We start from the raw sequence: 19,559 nt of genomic DNA on the forward strand, positions 1-19,559 counted from the left end.
TATTTACTTAAGATAGCAGCAAGGTAAAGAGCATGTTTGTCTATGAGAAGTGAAGCATTAGCTGAAGGCTGGAGTGTTTCCAGGCTGTTCTCCCCTTCCTGCATGGAAAGGAAGGAGGGTCAGCTCTGAATCTGATGCCACAGCAAAGGAAATCAACAGCTGGATTTTTACTTTGTGCCAACACTCACTGTAACTCCTTGCAGAAGTTGTGATTGCTTAGGAAGGTCAGGCTCCTGGCTGTTGTTTCCATGCAGTGCTGTTGTTTAGGGGCAGTACACACAGCTGGATATTCTGCTTTGAAATCACTTTCCCAAGAGGCGGTATCCAGGCACTTCTCTGGATCACGGCCTGGCTAATTCCCAGCAGCCCAGTTCCTGGGATGTCTGGGAATAGATGGCATGTCCTGTCTCAGGCAGAGGAAGGAAGCCAGTTACTGAAAGCCTTTTGGGAACTCTTTCCATACCTCTCTATGCCTCAGCCTGCCAACACAGCCCTTACTCCTTGTTCACTTATTTGTGGCAGTGAGTTGAAAATAGCAAATGCATGTTCAGATTAGCAAGACCAAAACTAAGCCTGAAAATTTTATCTCATCATCTTGAGAATGATCTAGCCCCATCTATCTGCATGAGTCATGCAGATCAGAGAATGAAGTTCTGCCTTCAGTGCCTGAGACCAGCCAAGTCTGCATCTTTGCCCCCCACTCCCTTTATTTCCTTACGCAGGGTGGGCATCTCCCTGCCAGGGACAGTGGGGTGGCTGCCACTCCACAGTAGCATTGCAGCACTTCTGCAACCTCCACTTTCATCATAATGTGCAGATTCTCTACATCTTTAGGAGATTGATGCAGTGTTTTCCTTTTGCCTCCCTTCCTCTGCTGGCATCCCTTAAACCTGAAAGATTTTGCTTTTATTTCTTGAGAATACAGCCAAGCAGTTATTTTTAGAGCCCAGGAAGAGGCCCAAATGCTGTGAACAAGGGTCAGTTCGTTTGGGGACCATCCTTCTTCCAAGAAAATTAGTGCAATTAGGCTCCATTTGGATGAATCTGAGAAGGGTCACTGAGGATTCAGCACTTCAGAACTACATTCCAATTATTTATTTAAGAACTTTGTACTGACAGATCTCATCACACAGGTGTTTCCTACTAACTTCAGCTGAGCCTGTTCATTTCTTAAAGAGCTGTGTTTTTAAAGGAGAGTTCCTTGTAGTCTTAGACCCCAAATGTCCTGGTTTCAGCTGGCATAGAGGTAATTTTCTTCTCAGTAGCTTGTACAGTGCTGTGATTTGGATTCAGTATGAGGATAAGGATAATACACTGATATTTCAGCTCTTACTGAGCTTCTCCTGTCAGGATCTTTTCAGTGTCTCATTCTCTGCCAGTGTGGAGCTGCACAAAAAGCCATGAGAGAGCATGGCCAGGACGGGTGACCCAAACTGGCCAAAGGGATATTCCATACAATAGAATGTCAAGCTTAGTATATAAACTGGGGGGAGTCGGCCAGGAGGTGATGATCACTGCTTGGAAGTAGAATGGGTATTGGTCAGTGAGTGGTGAGCACTTGTATTGTACATCACTTGCTTCTCTTGTTTTTTTTTCTCTCTCTCTCTGTGTCTCTGCTTTTTATAATACTAATATTATTACATTATTATTATGTTATTTTGCTTCAATTATTATGCTGTTCTTATTTAAACCCATTTTTCCTGATTCTCCTCCTCACCTTGTGGGGAGGTTGGCATTGAGCAGCTGCCTGGTAGTTGGTTGGTGTCTGGGATTAAACCATGACAGTCCCCTTAGTGCTCAATGGAGGGCCTGGAAAGTTGAGATGGTGATGAGTTGACTGATCTGATCAGAAAGTATTAAAACAAGTTTGTTATAAGCCTTCATTGCTTTGGTTTAATAGTCACTGGTCACAATGCTGATTTATTTGTCACCAGAGTGGTTGTGCTTGTTCTCAGGGTTGTGTTATTATGCAATACCTTGCTTGCCACATTTATTCCTGTTTTGGTGTCTGTTGCCTTCAGGGCCTGGGTTCTGTTGTACTCCCTCGTATGGGCTTTTGATCCAATAAGAACCACTGGCTGCGAAACTAACCTGGTGTGTTCTCAGCATCACTTCCCTTTGTATTTTGGGAGCCATCTGCTGGGAACTATTAATAATTGCACATAGCCCCAGTCCCCATGACAAGCACTGCTACTAAAGGAGAAGGAAACAGATTAAAATTCCAGCAACAGGCTCTGAAGCTACTCAAATTCTGTTAACGAGCACCAGGGCTACTCATACTCCAGCTTATTTCACTTGGAGGGATGTCCAGCACACCTGAAACTGTCCCAGGGGTGAAAGCACAGCCCCACCATCTGCCACGGACAATCCAGAGGCAGTGGAACAGGGTGAAGCTCCAGAACACCTATGATACATTGATGATATCATTGTGCGGGGCAATACAGCAGAAGTTTTTGAGAAAAGGAAGAAAATAGTCTATCTTGTTCTGAACATCAGTTTTGCCGTAAAACAAAGTAAAGGTCAAGGGACATGCACAGGAGATGCAGCTTTAGGGAATATAGCAGTGAGAAGGGTGTTGCCACATCCCAATGGATGTGATCATAAAATAACAGCAGTGTCTCCACCGACTAACAAGAAAGAAAGAGAAGCTTTCTTAGGCACTGCAGGTATCTGGAGAATGCACATTCCAAACTCCAGTCTAATGATTAGCCCTCTCAAGTGTCCAGGGAGAATGATTTCAACTGAGGCCCTGAGCAACAAGCCTTTGGACAAGTCAAGCAAGAGATATTCATGCTGTAGCCCTTGAGCCAGTTTGAACAGGGCAAGATGTAAAGAATGTGCTTTACACCACAGACAGGGGAGATAGTCTTACCTGGAGCCTCTGGCAGAAAGTACCAGGGGAGACTCAAGATTCGATCCTCTGGAGTCAATGTGACTCCATATGGATCAAAGTCCACTATACTGTAACTGATAAAGAGCTACTGGCAGCTTATGAAGGTGTTCGAGTGGCTTTGGAAGTGGTTGGTACTGAAGCACAGCTCATCCTGGCACCCTGGCATTGGATTTTTGAAGGAAGGGTCCTCTCTTCACATCATGCAACTGATAGTGGCACAGTGATGATGGAATGAGAACTGGTTTCAACAGGCAACAATCCAACAGCATGTGCCATCTTTCCTGCCATGAACAATTATGATGAAACATGAGGACTGAGGTAATGGATTGAATTAATTCAGAGGACTTTTATAAGGACCATCAAAAGATGGGAAAGGTGATGGGGTATTTGGAATTGTGGGACCTGGCATGACACAAATGGTATGGAGTAAGAGTTGGATACTGTTCTGGTTTCAGCTGGGACAGAGATATTTTCTTCTTCAGTGCAATGCTGGGATTTTGGATTCAGTATGAGAATAATGATAACACACTGATGTTTTGGCTGTTACTCAGTAGTGCTTACCCTGAGTGAGGGACTTTGAGTTTCATGCTCTGCCAGTGAGGAGCTGCACCAGAAGCCATGAGGGAGTATGGCCAGGACAGATGACCAAAACTGGCCAAAGGGACATTCTTTTCTTAGAAGTCATGCCCAGTATATAAACTGGAAGGGGATGATTGCTGCTCAGGTCTGGGCTGGGCACTGGTCATCAGGTTCTGAGCAATTGTATAGTCATTACTTGTTCTTTCTTGTTTGTTTTTTTTCCTCTCTCTCTGCTACTAGTAGTAGTATCATTAGTTTATTATCATTAGTATTATATATTTTACTTTGTTCCAGTTATTAAAGCGTTCTTGTCTCAACCCATGAGTTTTACTTTTCTGTTCCTGATTCTCCTTCTTAACCCACTGGGTGGGAGTAAGCAGCTGCATGGTCATGTTCTGTTTGGGGTTAAACCATGTCACCAGTCAGAGGAGCAAACAGTTTGCTCTTCTTCCCCAGAAGATCCCTATGTGTTACTTTGTTTTCCTTCTTGTGTGGTCTCACTCTAGTTCATGAGATTTCCCCTGTAGTTCTGCTCTATAAATCTCCTTGCCAGTGCAGGCTTCAGCTTTGGCTTATGTTTTCTGAGCAATTCCAAGAAAAATGAACTGCTGTTCAATTAAAAATTAATATATATTAATGTAAACATGTACCTCTGCTGCTCATGGGTGTTACTAGAATCAGTCTGGGAACAGCTCTTTAGAAAATATAATTTAGTATATTTTTTGATGTACCAAAATTTTTTTTATTTAAAAAAAGTAAGAAAGTTAAAAAATTAAACATGAAAAATATTAACACTATGAAATAAAATCTAAAGCAGAAAGAGGAGCCTGAAGACATGATGATGTGTCAGAACGTCTGTCTTGATATTTGCTTTGTTTTCTGCTGACATTTTTAAAAGAAGTGCTCTTACAATTTTGTTGGTTTTAGTTTCATGTTTTGGGTTGAAGAGAAGATATGTATGGAAGCTATTGGGAACTGGGAAGTTTGATCTGATCCAACAAGTCACTGGTCATCTCAACATGAGTTTTCTCATCGGGAAACAATTTTTTAAAAACAAATCAATATTAATTCCATTTTAAAGAGGCTATCAGGGATCATTTGAATAAGCTGACAAAACTGTTATCTAAGTAAGAAAGTTTTAGGAATAATCTACTTCTTGAATTTACAATAGCAACTTGCCATCAGTCATTTATCAGACTGACTAAAAGCAGACTTTGAGCAAGTTAATAATTTCTGTTATACTAATCTATAAATATATGAGTATTATGCTTTACAGCAAACTATTTGAGATTTAGACCTCAAAATAGAACCACATTCTTGGAGAAAACTACCTGCCTGTTTGACAGAGCTCTGTAGCTCAATTATTCTCATCAAGACGAAAGAGAAGATGGGAAGATAATTTTTTTTTTTTTGTTACATACTCTGAATACAAGCTTAACATTGTATTTTTAAATTTTGATGTGGGTTATTTTTTTCTGTTCTTTCACTGCTTGAGAGGGATATCTGAAAATATAGTGAGAATAAAGGCAGTGTGCTCCAAAGTTTGTCTGTTTAATGCCACATATCTCGGTAATGAGAGATACTAACTCTGCTACAAACCTTTTCTTGAGGCTATCACGGCTACAACAGCACCATTAGCAAATCCATAGTAATTTAAATGACTAGCTGGGGACATCATTATCCTGTCAATGGATGGGGAATAAATAAAAATTCACCTCCTTTCAAATGAATGCCCAGCGAAGGCACTTCAGTAGATAAATGTCTTATTTTGGTAATACAATCTCTAAACACAGTTTACACAAAGTCTTAGGAAACAACAGAATTTCTCTCTTCTATTCCTGCATCCTTAATAAAGGAATTGATTATTTTAACCTGAATACCCCTGAATTTGGGTTGGTTCATTATACCAGGCAGATCTAGTTTTGCCACACACATCTTAGGAGGCTGCTGATTCTGGGGACTTGTGTAGGCACTCCAACCTTCACGGTGGAGTTCATAGTAACATCTAACATCACTGAGAAGGGGAGCTCCTGTCATTTTGAGTTAGGTGATGTAAATGATTTATAGTACAACTTCCTCAGTTTTGCTCAATGACACCATCTGTGCAGGATGGAGAAAATGTTTTATATTCCAACTAGCAAACTGTTTCTGTATCTATGAAACCTTTTTGTGGCTAAACTTTAAGACAGTGATCTAAGAAACCAAGCATTATTAGGTTTATATAAAGAAAACCCTTTACTTCTGGTCTTTACTAGGGTACATTTGGGCTGGAATTTTTTCATTCTTTTGCTTTAACACGTATGATGTGGATCTACTCCGAAAGGCTGGACGTCCTTCTACTCAGAAAAGTAGGACTATCTATTACAGAGGGAGCTGTTATGATGACAAGATCAAGAGTAAAGAAAAAGCAGTCAAGTCTCAGCAACACCATAACTGGATTGTGTAATGCTCATGGCCAACAGCTCAGCTCAAATCACTGCAGTCAGTATGAAATTCACCTGGCATGGCATGGTGGTCCTTAAAGTCATCAAGTGAATGTGCAAGCATGCTCCTCTTCAGCTGCAGCAAGTGTGAACATGGTGTCTTGTTTCTCACACAGCCGTGGCCAGATACAGACTTCCAACTTGTTCTGCTAATACCACAGGATCCGTGGATGCACAGCTTTCTTTGGGAAGACCCAACAGTGTTCTTTCAGAAAAGGGTGCGTGGGAAAAAGGGAATCAACCCACTTACCTGGCACCGGCTTTCATTTTTTATCCTCAGCCTGTAGACAGGCTTTGATTCCCTAGTGCCATGCACGATTCTAAATGAGACATGACCACAAAGGTGAAATGGTGTTTTTCTGAGATGGTGCCAGAATGAGCAGGCTGAGGATTTGAATACACAGACCTGGTTTTCTGTTCCAAATCCTAGAACCTCTCTCTGTTTTAATATGATACCCATAAAAACCTTTCAAGACTGAGACAAAATAAACCCCAGAGCATGTCTATGTAAAGGCATTCAGCAAGAAGCGCTGAAATTTATTCAAATTAATTACAGTAGGGACCTCTGACTTTGGACTTCTAATTCACAACATAAGTAAAAAAGGAAATGGTGAAATGGTTTATATTAAAGTGCAATGATGTGGAAAAACCATTGAAATAACACAAATGAAGCTGCAGTGAGAAATGAAACGACAGTCTCATCCAAGCAATGACAGCAATATATAAGTAAATTATGTTACAGATAATTTACAAAATAACTTACATAGATGAAGATAAGCTGAATCTCATATTGCTATTCCATTGTTAAATATCAGACTAAATATTCCTGCTATTATAGCACAGTATTATATGGAATAATAAAAAAAAAAAAACCAGAGGATTTCCATGTTGAAAAAGATGCCTGAAGTAAAACCCTGATCAGCATATTGCAGTACTGCAAGAAAACTAAGTATTTATGAATTGTAAAGTGACACATTCAGCAGCATGAAGACTATAAATACATCTTTTACATTGATACATCATATCTACACACATATACATATCTACACATGCACATATATACACACAAGCACATACATGCACATAAGTGCATAAATATAATGTGTGTGTATATACATGCTTCAATTTGTGCTGACCGTGGTCAGCTGCATTTTGATTGCATCTGGGGTAGGGTTGTTTCTGCATCATTCTTAGGAGTGTTTGTCATTTAAGTTTTCTAATCTGCAGCCTCTAAAACATTAAATTCTGGCATAAAGATAGAATTCAGGGCTCAGCCATCAGTGAGTCTGATGATTAACAGCAGCTCCCATTGACAAAATCTGCTGTGCTAGTGCTTCTGAAAAGTTATGCTTTTCATGTCCCCATTATTTTTCAATATTATGGTGCATGAATCAGTTAAAAACCTGCTTTCATATAAGCAAAAATATTTGAGATGGACAGGAATGAATACAGTATTCTATACATGCACTTCGTTTTGTACTGTTTGTAAGGAAGGTGTGCAAATAACGTCTGACAAAGTGAAAATGTACAACATTGGCTTACATCATACCCTGAATAATGGCAAGTTCAGCATCATCCTTCCTTTAAAAAAATTAAAATATGTATCTGTAGCATAAATCTGACTCTTTGTGGTTTTTTTTCTCCTGTGCTCCCCTTTTATAGAAAAATCATATCATTGGGGATTTTTTCTTTGGGGACTAAAAATATGTTGGATTTCCAGCCCTCATAGGTTTGCTTGAAGGAAGACTCTTGACCCATAGTGCAGTTACAATAGTTTCCTCTGCCTGTAACTGCATGTTGTGAGAGCTGAAAGTAACTATGCAATTACTGTTTATTAAAAAATCATTTAGTAAATAAGAACGTTTGTGTTTCATTTTGCATCTGCATACGGAAAAAGATACTACTAAATTGCCAAGGATATGTAAACACAGTGATCTTGGTAAAGAATTTGATTGTGAGGCCAAACAAAATACCTCAGAAAAGAGCTATTCCATTGCACATGTCACTAAAATTTTGGAAAGGGTAAAGTAATAGTTTCTCTTGATGTTGTTATGGTCATGTCTGCATCCCAGCCTCTAGGGAGCAGAAGAATATCCTGAACACCCAAGAGAAAAGGGTGGACCAAACCTCCTTCCTCGCTGCCATAAGAGTCCCACTCACTGCATTGACCGAGGTATGTCCCTGAAGAAAGGGTTTCTTGGGGAGAAGAAATTGTAAACTTGGATTTATTTTCCTCATACCTATCCTGTACAGTGATTGCTATGTTATTTGTTTACAATGAGCATTTAGCATTGAACACATTTTGTTTGCTCAAATTCAGATTCTGGCTGTTACAAAAAGATACAGTTCTGCAGAAACCTGACTGTGTATTGAGGAGAAAACGTGCTTTATGCTAACAGCTCTTCAGAGCAGAAACCTCTACAAAATCCTATTTCAAATCATTTAACTTTTATTTACAACTTCACATTCCATGCACTTTTCATTGGGATCTTCTGGGAGAACCTGTAAAAGTCACCTTTAAAAATACTCAGAGCTGGCAACACAGCACTGATGGGTCTCCAATGAAGTCCAATGTCCAGAACTCTGCAGCAAATGACAATCTCCAGATTTATCTTCCAGGGAGGTGGGATGAGCATTTCATATTAGCCCTTAATGTCAGAGAAGCTGGTGCTACTGACATTGCAGCTATCACTGCAACTTGATGATGTGCTCAAATTGCTGGAAGCAGTGCCTGATTCTGGGAAAAGGGACAAAACAAAACAAAAAAAACCACAGGAAAATGTTATATAATGGTTGTTTTTCATTACTTTCTTTGATAATAGGAATCTTCAAAGAGACAATAATTTCATTTAAAATACATAGCCTACCAGAGCTGCTTAAAGATTGAGCTGATTTTGAGTTGCCTATGAGCATCAGCAAATTATTTGCTGGAATCCAACCTTCTCTACCACTGCTCAGGTTCTTCACAAACCTAAAAAAAATATAAAAAATTAGAAGTCAGACTTTTTCATTTGATGCCTTTGGAAGTTTTGCCCTAAACATCTGCCTTTTAAACACAGGTGTACATACCAAAGTCCATCCTCCCCTTCACGAATCAGTTGAACTAGATCTCCACTTTTCACTGTAAATTCTTCAGAAACTCCTTTGTCATAATCAGTCACAACTGTATATTTACCAGGAGTCTAAATGCACACAGAGGAAAGAAAACAAATTACTTTTGTTGAGTACTTTAAAGTATGTTGCAGCTTTTGTTATGTAATTATAATACTTCTTGCTTCTTTCTCATGTACTGACATGCTGAAGATGGTGAAAATATATATACTGTGGCATTAAAAGTCTGCTGATTGATTACCTGCAAATTCAATACATGAATTCTCATACCCTGAAAATTATTCAACGAAATGTTCCCACTACAACAATTAATTCATATGGCTACAGAAAACAGAATCAAAAGAAACAGAAAACCTCGCAAACCCATGCCATGGTGTCTGTGTGGAAGCCTATTGACATGGTCACTGGAGCTGCCATGGCTTGATTGCTGTGTCATGGCACAAGCAGCCATGACTTGCTGGGCTGCAGGTGTGCAAAGGCACAGAGGGACCAACCCAGGGAACAAACACGGGGCTGATTTAAGAGAAGGGGTTCTTCACTGCCCTGGGAGTATGGCCCAGCTGAGCATTTCAAGGCAGACACTTTCCCTCCTGCCAGCTTCAAAAGCATTCCTGAATCCTGCTACACACACTGTGCTGGTAGCACTTGCTTAGCTCCACAGGAAAGCATTTCTGGTTACCAGCTTCATCTCGCCTCCTCCTCCTCCTTCTTCCTCCGCATCCGATGAATTCAGCGGTTCTTCTGCACTAGACCAGCCGTCATTTTCTTCGGATGCATCAAGAGATTGGGATGGCTTGGCCCAGCCTTGGGGAAGGAACAGCCAACAGTTAACTTCCCAGGAGTGAGCCACTGACCAGGAGAAAGGTTCTCCCCACTGAAAAGCTCGCAAGCAATCAACATAAACAGGAGAAAAACTGACACAGGGAGGTTATTAGAGTCGCTGGGTGAAATTCCCTGCAGGCAAAAGTTGGCCTGTTTCCATCTGAGTTAGCAGAGTTGTGGAAATGCATGGCAGTGAATTTAGCCCTTTGGATTTAGATAAAGGGAAATGAATGGAGATAAAGCAAATTTCCAACTGAAAAGCAAATATATAAAAATAGTTGTATAATAAATATATATTATACAAAGATAAACGAGGGATAGATAATCTTTTTTTCTTGGGAAGAAGCAGAAGACAGGAACATACACTTTCTGGGAAGAGGTTGAACACAGGTTGTCACCCAAAGCGACCTAACTAGTTTGCTGGAATAAGGGATAGATAAGCATTGCCTCCTTCACACTGTTAAGCACTGTCAAAAAATTCCACACAAGTTACAAGCACTCTGTACTTCACCTGACAAGGTAGCCCATTATTTAAGAGTGTTCAGCCTGATGCAAGAATACTTAAGTACTCTGAACTATCTTGGTGTTAAGTGACTGCACCAAACACCACAACAACAATCTCCTGCCTGTCATTTACTGCTTTTTCTCTCTCAGGGTGCAGCATTTAATTTATTCATAAAGATAATCATATCTAGAGTGTGCAAAATCCTCTTCCAAATAAAACTTCATTAGATTTTATTAGTGGGATGTTTTACACCAAGTTCAGCAGCTGCTAATAAATATGTCGAGCTTATAATGAAAAAAGTCATAATAAAAGAGACAAGTATTTGTAAGCAAGCTTTCGTTTCAAGCCAAATATTAACAAGTGAAACTCAATGAAAACAACGAAAGGAAGAACAAACCTCCCATTTTATGTAACTATTAGTTAAACTGAGAAAGCACTAGCCTTTTTTCTTTGCAGTGCTCCTGAGACATTTGTCACACAGTTGTTCATGCCAATGCATTGGGAAAAAACAGAGCAGTATCAGAATAAAGCCAAAGAAATCAAAGAAAGGAATCACACCCAGAGCACACCAAATGGAGTGGGACTTTTACCTTGCCTATGCTGCTGAGTCACCTGCACAAGATTGGAAGTACTGACCCATTTGACCCTGTCCAGGGTTAAGAATGAACTTCTATCTGTGAAGAAACTGAGTAATGAATTTCTGCTGTATTCCATGCAAATTTCCTTGGAAGTTGTAATTGGCTTGTTGGATACAACTGAAACTATTTCTGTTATTTCTAAGTTAAGAACAATGCAACAAAAGAAAACTTGGTTTCTCCTAAGTATTCCAAGCTCTCATTAGAAACAGAACCAATGAGTTGTACAAAAGAAAAAGAAAGTGAAATCACTCTAAGTGCCTGTAACATCATACTCACTGGGTAACAGTTTGGGTACATTTTGGCTAAGAACTCTCATTCCTCAGCCTCTTTGTTTTCTTATATTGTGCTGATGTGCTAAGAGCAGATTGGCCTGATCCTGCCATACCAATGATGCTACTCCTCCTCATACAAGCTGGCACTCTACAATTAACAAGTCTATATAAAAGCCCATCTCCTCCTGGGAAGGAAGGTGGTCACCATGGTAGTATTCATATTAACAAACTATGGAACCGAAATTACACATGCACATTCAATCCATGTGTGTGTGTTCTGCAGAGTGGGACTACATCAGAGCTCCCTATAAAGGCAGGAAAAGAGTAGGCAGTTCTGGGAAAAAACAAGGTTATTCAGAAATTATTTTAGATATAATGATCCCAGGAAAACCAAGAATTCATGCTTCCCTTCAGAAATAATCTAACAGGTTTCTTCAAAGAGCTATGATCAGCCTACAACATGTAATTCTGACACTAATTCATATTCCTTGAGCTCACTTCAGCATGAATCAGAGCAATACAGCGGTGCAAGGAAATGAATGGGGGCCATGTGCTCTGCTGTGGCCAGCACATGGTGCAGTTTCATCCCGAAATGTCCAGGTAAGCTCCCTGCTTATCCCTCTTTGAGCTGGGGAAAGAGAGGAGATAAAGTGTCAGAAAAGAGATTGGAAGGTGCAAGACAGAAGGAGGAGTTAGTAGATGCTTTAAATCAATTCAATTGTTTTAGCAGTTTCATAAAGTAAGATGCTTCTGGGACAGAACACCAAATCAGGTAAGTCTGTTCTGAGGACACAATAATTTTACTGTGAATCAGCAATGATCAAGGACTCTCTTCCTTGGAAAATTCCAGCACCCAAAGAAAAGGCCATAAAACACACTTTTCTTTCAGACATTTTTGGGTCCTCAGGATTTCCATGGTACCTGGAGATCTCAGAGTTTTGCCTGTTCCCTGCAGAAGAACAACCTTGTAACTCTCATATCGTCCCTTGTGGTGTTTCTGCAGGTGTCTAGCCCAGGATTAAATTGCCTGCTGCTCAGCAAGGTGAATGGTGTTGCAGTTTCCCCAGCACAGCAGCTGAGCTTGCACCATTTCCACAGACAAGACAAAGACTTCAGAAGCCTGGAGAGAAGGCTGATGGTAGGGATTGAAACAGCTACACCTTTAGACTAATATTTTCTAAAGGAGATAGTGGTGAAAAGAGTCAGGGGGAGAAGAACTGCTCTCCTTGTACACTCTACTACCCTAGTTAATTAGCCCTAGGGAATTTGTACTCAACTTTCACCATCAGCCCTCCTGGTCAGAAATGGGTTGTTTAACTGAAATACTTTCCTATTCTCTGCTCAGCTGTGAGTTGGGAGGATAGGAGGCAAATTGCTGCAAGGAATTCAGTTAAGTCATCTGGGGTTCACAGGATGGTAAAAGTTTCCTACTGTGGCTCAAAGAAAGATGCAACAAGGCTGTGTCTGCAGTAATAAATGCAGATCTAAACCAGAAATTCCTCATGACAGCGATCTGAGTTTTGGAATTTTTTTTGCTTTTTTAAAAGTTAAATCCTCTCCACAAGGGCCCCAGTGATAGAAGGATTCTAACATATGGAAAACCATGGTCTCAGAGTAGCTAGACAACCCTGTATTCCATTAAACACATGGCTTCTGGCTCTTTCTTCAGCAACAGATCTCTTTCCCCTATCTTCTAAAAACCAGTCACCCATATGCTACTTTATTTAAACAAAGGTCAAACTTCAAAACCAGTTGTGCTATTAAAACCAGTATCTATAGATCCACTTGGAAAAACACAGCTGATGTCAATAGTCCTGCACACAACAGCATCATACAGGTATTCTCAGCACTCTGATGTAACGTATCACATGAGGAATGTGTGGGTACTTGTGGAGTACAAGATGTGGCATCACTGTACCTCTTAAACCAAAAGGAGTTGGGTCACTCACTACTTCGTGCCGTTTGGCTTTTTTGTCAGGACTGGTAGGAGAAGCTGCAGGAGGATGAATAGGCAAAAAACACAGAAGAGAGATATTGAAGAACTGGAAGAAAGATAATAGGTGGATTGCATGCTAAATACCTTTGAGTTTACACTGGAAAACAAATGGATTTCTGTAATCTAATTTTAGCTGTCTCTGGTGCATGGTAGCAGAAGGAATTAACTATTTACAAGTAGTTATTTGAAGATAAATTGACAAATTTATTTTACAGTAATAGATGAAAATATATAGAAACTTTTCTAAATTGACTAGACATCAACTGAATATAATTAACTTCAAACATTACCAAATTAAGCAATAATTTTTATGTAAATCTAGTGCTACAGCAATACCTGGTCCTGTAAGAAGGATCATTGGCAATGTCTGGCTTTTAGCAGAAGGAGATGGAGTTTCTGTCAAGGCAAGCATGGGACATTAGTGCTCACCTCAGTAGCATTAGATACATAACCCTAGTCTCTCCAGAAAGAACTCAAAGGTAATTGGGTTTTAAACAGGCATTTTGGAAGGAAGCTTGTGGGGGAAAAAATACCATGCTGTTTAACAAGTGCCATCATCTTAATGCAATTCAGAGTGTTCAAAGACAGCCCTTCAAAGCAAGAAGTGACTGTACCAGTGTGATTACTTGGCTAGAGGAAACAAGGAAAGTCTCAAAGTCTTATTTCCTGTTTCAGGATAAAAGAGGTAAAGACCATTTCTGGAAGAATAAGAAAATTCTTACTTATTTTTCTATCCAGCAAAACAACATTGTCATACACATTCTGCTGTCGTTATTGATGCTTTGAGAATTTTGTTAGCAAAGATGTCAAAAAAAAAAATTCCTCTATAAAACCTTCATAGAATCACCTTGATTCCTTTTTGCCAAGTACAAGTGCACTTGGGGCAGATCCACTGAAGCTAGAAGCAGGCCAAGTGTCTGGTCAGAAGACAACTTCCTTCCTCTAGTGTTTCTACAGGAATGGGACACTATAAACTCTGTCCTTGGCCTTGACAGTGAGATTGGAGGCACTGGAAACCACACTCCTTCTCTTGCATCTCCCCAGCACCACTTTTCCTAGCTGCATCTCCCCCTCCCACTCTGGAGCTGGCTTCCCTTGAAATCTCCCTGTCAGAGGCACCAGCGAAGGAACCTAGCTTGACCTTGGAAGAACAAGCTAGTGTGTACACTGAAAACCTATCACACTTCACACACATACAAGGTGATGCTTCAATTACAGCCTTACACAAAAAACAGTCTAGCCTTTTTTTTAAGTTACCTTTCTGACTTTTGAGGTTAGTAAAGCCCTGCAGCGTAAAGCGCTTTTTTGACAGTACAGAGCATTCTGAGGTAGAGCTAGTGTTGTCTACAAAGGAAGAGAGAGACAGAAAGAAAAAGGGAGAAGGCCATGAAAAGATCAAGGCAAAAAGTCATTAGCAGCTGTGCCAGGGAACCTGCATGTTAGGATGAGAAGGGCAACTGAAAGTCCAGGTACAACACAAGTGTCCAGTTGTTCTTGCTGAGCAAGGGCCACTGGTTCAATAAATAATTTCCACGATGGGAAAAAAATTAAAGAGAAAAAACGTAACAAAAAAACCAAAACAACTCTCTCTTAGGTCAGGTAATGCCAAGAATTTTTTTCAGAGAAAGAGAACCCTGAGAAGCTGGGCAGCTTTAAGAGAAGACCTACTGCAGACTTCGGCATCGTAACAAATAGTTCCCACCTGCCTTTGGCTACCATCCATTCAAGAAGGCTTTGGGCTTGTCCACACCACACACTGGAATGCAGAAATCAATCCCAAGCTAAGGGCAGAAGGGACCAGCATGCTGGTTGCAGTGTGGGCAGCACTGTGTGGGTGGGCTGCCCCAGGGCTGAAAAGAGCAAAGTCCTGCTCCTTCAGGAGTCCTGCTGCCTCCCCTGCACTACCGTGGCTACTCTGCTGGTGGATCTGCCTGTGCATCTGCAGTGCAGGCATGCTCCTTGCAATTAAAGACCACGGCATGTATGGGCAAACTCACCTTTGCCTTTCTCGGGATACTTTGGTGCTGCTGTAGTGCCACAACCTTCTACACTTGGGAGATCAGCTTTTTTCTCCTCCATTTTTTTAGTATTTCTGATGTGGTTTCGTGAAGGACTGTTTATTAGAAGAGAATGAAGATAATCAATCCAATTACAGGCTTTTACATACAGATATATAGGCTGAAAAACACTGATTTGTTACTTCCCAGACTGCAGCTTCCAGGACTGAAAAAGTCATTGGTGATTGTGCATTTAAAGACCATGAGAACATATGAATGAGAAACCTCTCCTGACTAACTGCAGTCACATATACTGTGGCAGTGGGAGATACTGGAAAGATGGCTCAGGATAACTTCCACTTGCTTGCAGCTAACTGGTTCCTTTTATTCTTTCAGGAATAAAAGAAGAAAGATAAAGGAATAAATTCTGCCTGTCAAAAGCTCTTAGTACAGGAACAAATGGGGGATCTTGCAGTGGATTCCCATCACAACTCCATCTGGGAATGGGATAAAGACATTCCACAAATATAATCTATCTGGGAAATTCTCCCTGAGCAAAAGTAGATGCAAAAAAGATGCAAGGCAAAGAGTTACCAATATATATTTGAGCACACACGATATGGATATGAGTTATGGATAGGTATATACATACATATGAAAAACCAGACTGAGCAGCAGAGGATTAAAGAGAGGTGTCAGGCAAGGGCAGAACAACAGATGGGAACAGAAAAATATATAGGTTGGTATGGTGAAGGATGGAAAAAATGAAAAACTTTACCCAGAAATTGGGACACTGGAGGAATTTAAACATTATTTAGGTTTAAAAAAAAGGTAAAACTGGAGTATTGGAGTAAAAGAACAAAGAGAGAGAAAAGATAGTGCTGTGAAAAAGACACAAAGTAAGGTAATGTGACACTGGAAAAGAAAGAAAAAGTAAAGGAAAAGAACAGTGAAGGAATAAAAAGCTGCTCCATAAAACTCTCTTATCTGGAACATAATGTATATAATCAGCTGCTCAACAAGCAGATACATAATACCACCAGGATTTTGGCTGGTGTAGAAGATGACATTTCTGTGACGTTCTCTATCAACTGGCAAAACACATGCCACTGCTGCTCAGTTTAACAGTTTTGGAGATGTATAAACTCCAGGCTTTACAGCTTTATAGTAGGAAGAGAACTAAACCAAAACCTTTGGTTTAGGACCAGTATTAAGGGGTAGGAGCAATGAAGAGCTGCAAATCAGATGTATTAGTATATTTACAAGATAGTCAGGCTGATGTGACAACATATTTACCTTGCACAAGATGATGCTGGTAGTGGTAGAGGTAAGCTCTGTGTTTGTTCTAGTGTCCTGTGCTGACTAGCTTCTGTAATGGAGGAAAGAAAAACAACTATTAAAATTGATTTGTGTCCTACACAGGGAAGATCTACAGGGCAGGATCTGAAGATCAACGAGAAAATAGATTTTTAAAAATTGAAAAAGAAAAAAGACAATCTCCAAAGTATTTTACCTCTGCATGCCTGCAGTTGACTTGTCAGCACTTTTCTTATTTCATTTACCCAAGTAGCTTTAACTTCAGGGGTTGGTGCCTACCCAAAAATAAATACAATCAGCCATCAAGCACAGAATAGTTATTACACAAATAGTTGCATGCCAAAGCATAGCCTCAGAAGAATCATTCAAGAGGGAGACAAAGCTCCCTTTCCAATACTTCCATGAACAGAAATTGATTGTAGCCACCAGAACAGGCTGAGGCAGAGGCTGTGCATGTGCTACAGCCAAACCCCATCTCCCAAGCCCTCCACTATTCCAGTGACAGCTACAGTGATGGTGTATACAATATCCTCTATGGACATTGTTAAGATGTGATTATTTTCTTTCCCTAGAAGACTCTTCCATTGAAATATGATTTAGACTCTCTTTTTTTTCCTACATTTCCTCATCTCACTCTATTAGTGATATAACAAAGGAAAAAACCTCCAGATCTTCTTAGGGTTAGACTCCTGCTCCCCTTTTCTATTTCTTATGTAGGGCAAAGTAATTTACCTGTATAATGTAAACTTCTTCCCTCGCATTATACCAGATTTCAAATTTTTTTGCATCACCTTTGACATTTTCTGTTATTCCAACTGCAGCCATCTGGAAGCAAAGAGAACAGAAGCTGACCTACTGCATTGCAATTATGTTAAAAACAGAAGAAGGCTGCTGCTGTTATTCTTTGGTACCTTGTTTCTGAAAAGGAAAACCCCATCTGGCTTCTCGCACAAGGAAATGAATAGCTAACAACTTGTGATCTGCATGTTGGAGACAAGAGACTTAGTGCCTTGTATCAGCCTGGCTACCTTGGAGGGAAGAAGGGTTTAGGTACATTAGATTGAGACTGACTTGTAAAACGTTGCTTTTAAAATCCAGACCACCAAATGATATTTACATCACCTTTCCCTGTATTTTCTGTGTGATTAATGCAACTGCCATTCAGCTGGACAGACAGCAACACAAAATAACACAGACCTGCAGCACCAGACAGGTTTGTCTGAAAGAGTGAAGTTCCCAAACTATGCTGCAGCACAGGTTTGCACACATAAAATGAGAATGTTGTTATTACTACAGGCTAAGCCCTCAGTACCTTGACCATCAGGACTGATCAGTGCCTTACATTTAAGGAGTGTTTGTAGCTATAAGAAGGTGCTTTCTCATATCCCTCTCCATTTTCTTCTCGCTTTTTACAGAACAGCACTGCTTTCTCATGGAGGAAGAGGTGTCGCTGCATTGGCTTGAAGCGTGCCAAATCTTTCACCTTTGTGTGACCCTTTTTATGATCAGTCCAGACATTGAAGGATCCCTGCATTAAAAGCTTGCCCAGCTCATTCAGGTTTCCCTGGAACAAAAAGAACAGTGATATTTGTAACTACAGAGATAATATCAGATTAAAATACAGAATCTAAACAGGTCTTTAGAAGGTCTGCTGTTCCCAATAATCTCTCGTATCAATGTTTATGTCAGATTTGGAATTTCAATAAAGTCAGTGTTGAATTTTTACATATAATTTTCACTGGCCAACACTGTTCAAGCAGGGTTTTACAGTCGAGAGCACCAGTAGCAGAGCCATAGAGAACTACACATAGCGAGAGGGAAGCACAATACACATTTGGTTTTTTGCTCCCAAACTCGGCTCCAAATCTGCTTATGTATTGTTTTGGGTTTTGTTGGTTTTTTGGGAACTGAAAGTTTTGGGTGTAGTTTTACACAAAGATCAACCTTAGGTACACAGAGGAAAATATAAGTCATAGCAGGAAAACTTCAAAAGAGTATAAAGAGAACTCTTTTCTATGATTTTTATTTCACAAATAAGTTTAAAGGCATGTTTTGTGAAACACTCTTCTCATTATTAGTACATAGTATAAGGTATGCTGTACATTCATCTAAAAAAAAAAAAAGAAAAGGAAATTAAAAGTAAGCAAAAATACTGCTACTCACATCATAGCCTGTAATGGCTATCTGGTGCATAGAATCATTAACTGCTTTAAGAATGCCCAGGATAGAAGTCAGTGCTTCCTGGAGATCTTCAGCACCTTCACAGTTCTTACTGTACTTCAGCATTTCCTGAGTGCAAGGGAAAGACAACACACTTACTTAGCTTTTGAAACAGCAGCAACAAGGAATGTCCAAATTTAATACCGATTTTTTGGCAGGGGGTTTGGAATGAGATGATCTTTAAGGTCCCTTGCAACCCAAACCATTCTACGATTCTGTGATTTTAAAGTTAGCAAAGTAAAGCTTTATACCATACAATCTATTTAGTTCAATACTAGATGGAACTCAATAGATCCTAAATATTTACTTCTCATCTCTGCTGCTAATTTGCCAAGTATATTTTGTTCATCTAGAGATTTTTTTAAGCCGTATGTAAGAATTTTACAAGACTAACTTTTTAAACATCTTTTTCATCACAATTGCAAAAAAAACCCCAAAACACACAAATCCAAAACCAAACCAAACTAACAATCCTCAAACAAAAGGATAGAGTTTTTTCATTTGTTACTCTTTAGAAGTGAACAAATTTAAAAGCATAGCCAAATTTAATTTACTCTTTAGATTATGGCAAGGCCTGGCATGCTAGTAACAGATTTAAACTTACTGCATTGGGTATTGTCTACATATTTAAAAAGGAATCCTTTCTCTAAAGGGATTATGTGTGAAGCAGCATCTTCCAATTTGATACAGGTAAACACGCAGCAAGTTCATGTGGAACTCCTCTGA

General features: G+C 39.8%; 1 protein-coding gene across 10 annotated transcripts in view; it reads right to left on the reverse strand.

Annotated features, from left to right (window-relative positions):
* Positions 1–6,463: 6,463 nt before the first annotated feature.
* Positions 6,464–19,559, reverse strand: part of MCF2L (MCF.2 cell line derived transforming sequence like) — a 152,942-nt gene continuing 139,846 nt past the window's right edge. For 5 of the 10 annotated variants that reach the window (XM_088160144.1, XM_088160147.1, XM_088160149.1 and 2 more), the window contains 13 exons: positions 18,777–18,902; positions 17,956–18,177; positions 17,346–17,438; positions 16,810–16,888; positions 16,593–16,665; positions 15,297–15,412; positions 14,557–14,643; positions 13,636–13,695; positions 13,222–13,296; positions 9,746–9,870; positions 9,025–9,137; positions 8,823–8,926; positions 6,464–8,692 (listed from right to left, as the gene is read on the reverse strand). In XM_088160144.1, coding sequence (XP_088016270.1) covers positions 8,598–8,692; positions 8,823–8,926; positions 9,025–9,137; positions 9,746–9,870; positions 13,222–13,296; positions 13,636–13,695; positions 14,557–14,643; positions 15,297–15,412; positions 16,593–16,665; positions 16,810–16,888; positions 17,346–17,438; positions 17,956–18,177; positions 18,777–18,902 — 1,368 coding nt within the window. In that variant the 3' untranslated portion in view covers positions 6,464–8,597. The remainder of the gene's footprint in view (positions 8,693–8,822; positions 8,927–9,024; positions 9,138–9,745; positions 9,871–13,221; positions 13,297–13,635; positions 13,696–14,556; positions 14,644–15,296; positions 15,413–16,592; positions 16,666–16,809; positions 16,889–17,345; positions 17,439–17,955; positions 18,178–18,776; positions 18,903–19,559) is intronic. The other 5 variants (XM_088160146.1, XM_088160151.1, XM_088160150.1 and 2 more) reach the window with 3 other exon arrangements.

The sequence above is a fragment of the Sturnus vulgaris genome, chromosome 2 (genome assembly GCF_052056855.1).
Source record: "Sturnus vulgaris isolate bStuVul1 chromosome 2, bStuVul1.hap1, whole genome shotgun sequence".
NCBI classification, from domain to species: Eukaryota; Metazoa; Chordata; class Aves; order Passeriformes; family Sturnidae; genus Sturnus; species Sturnus vulgaris.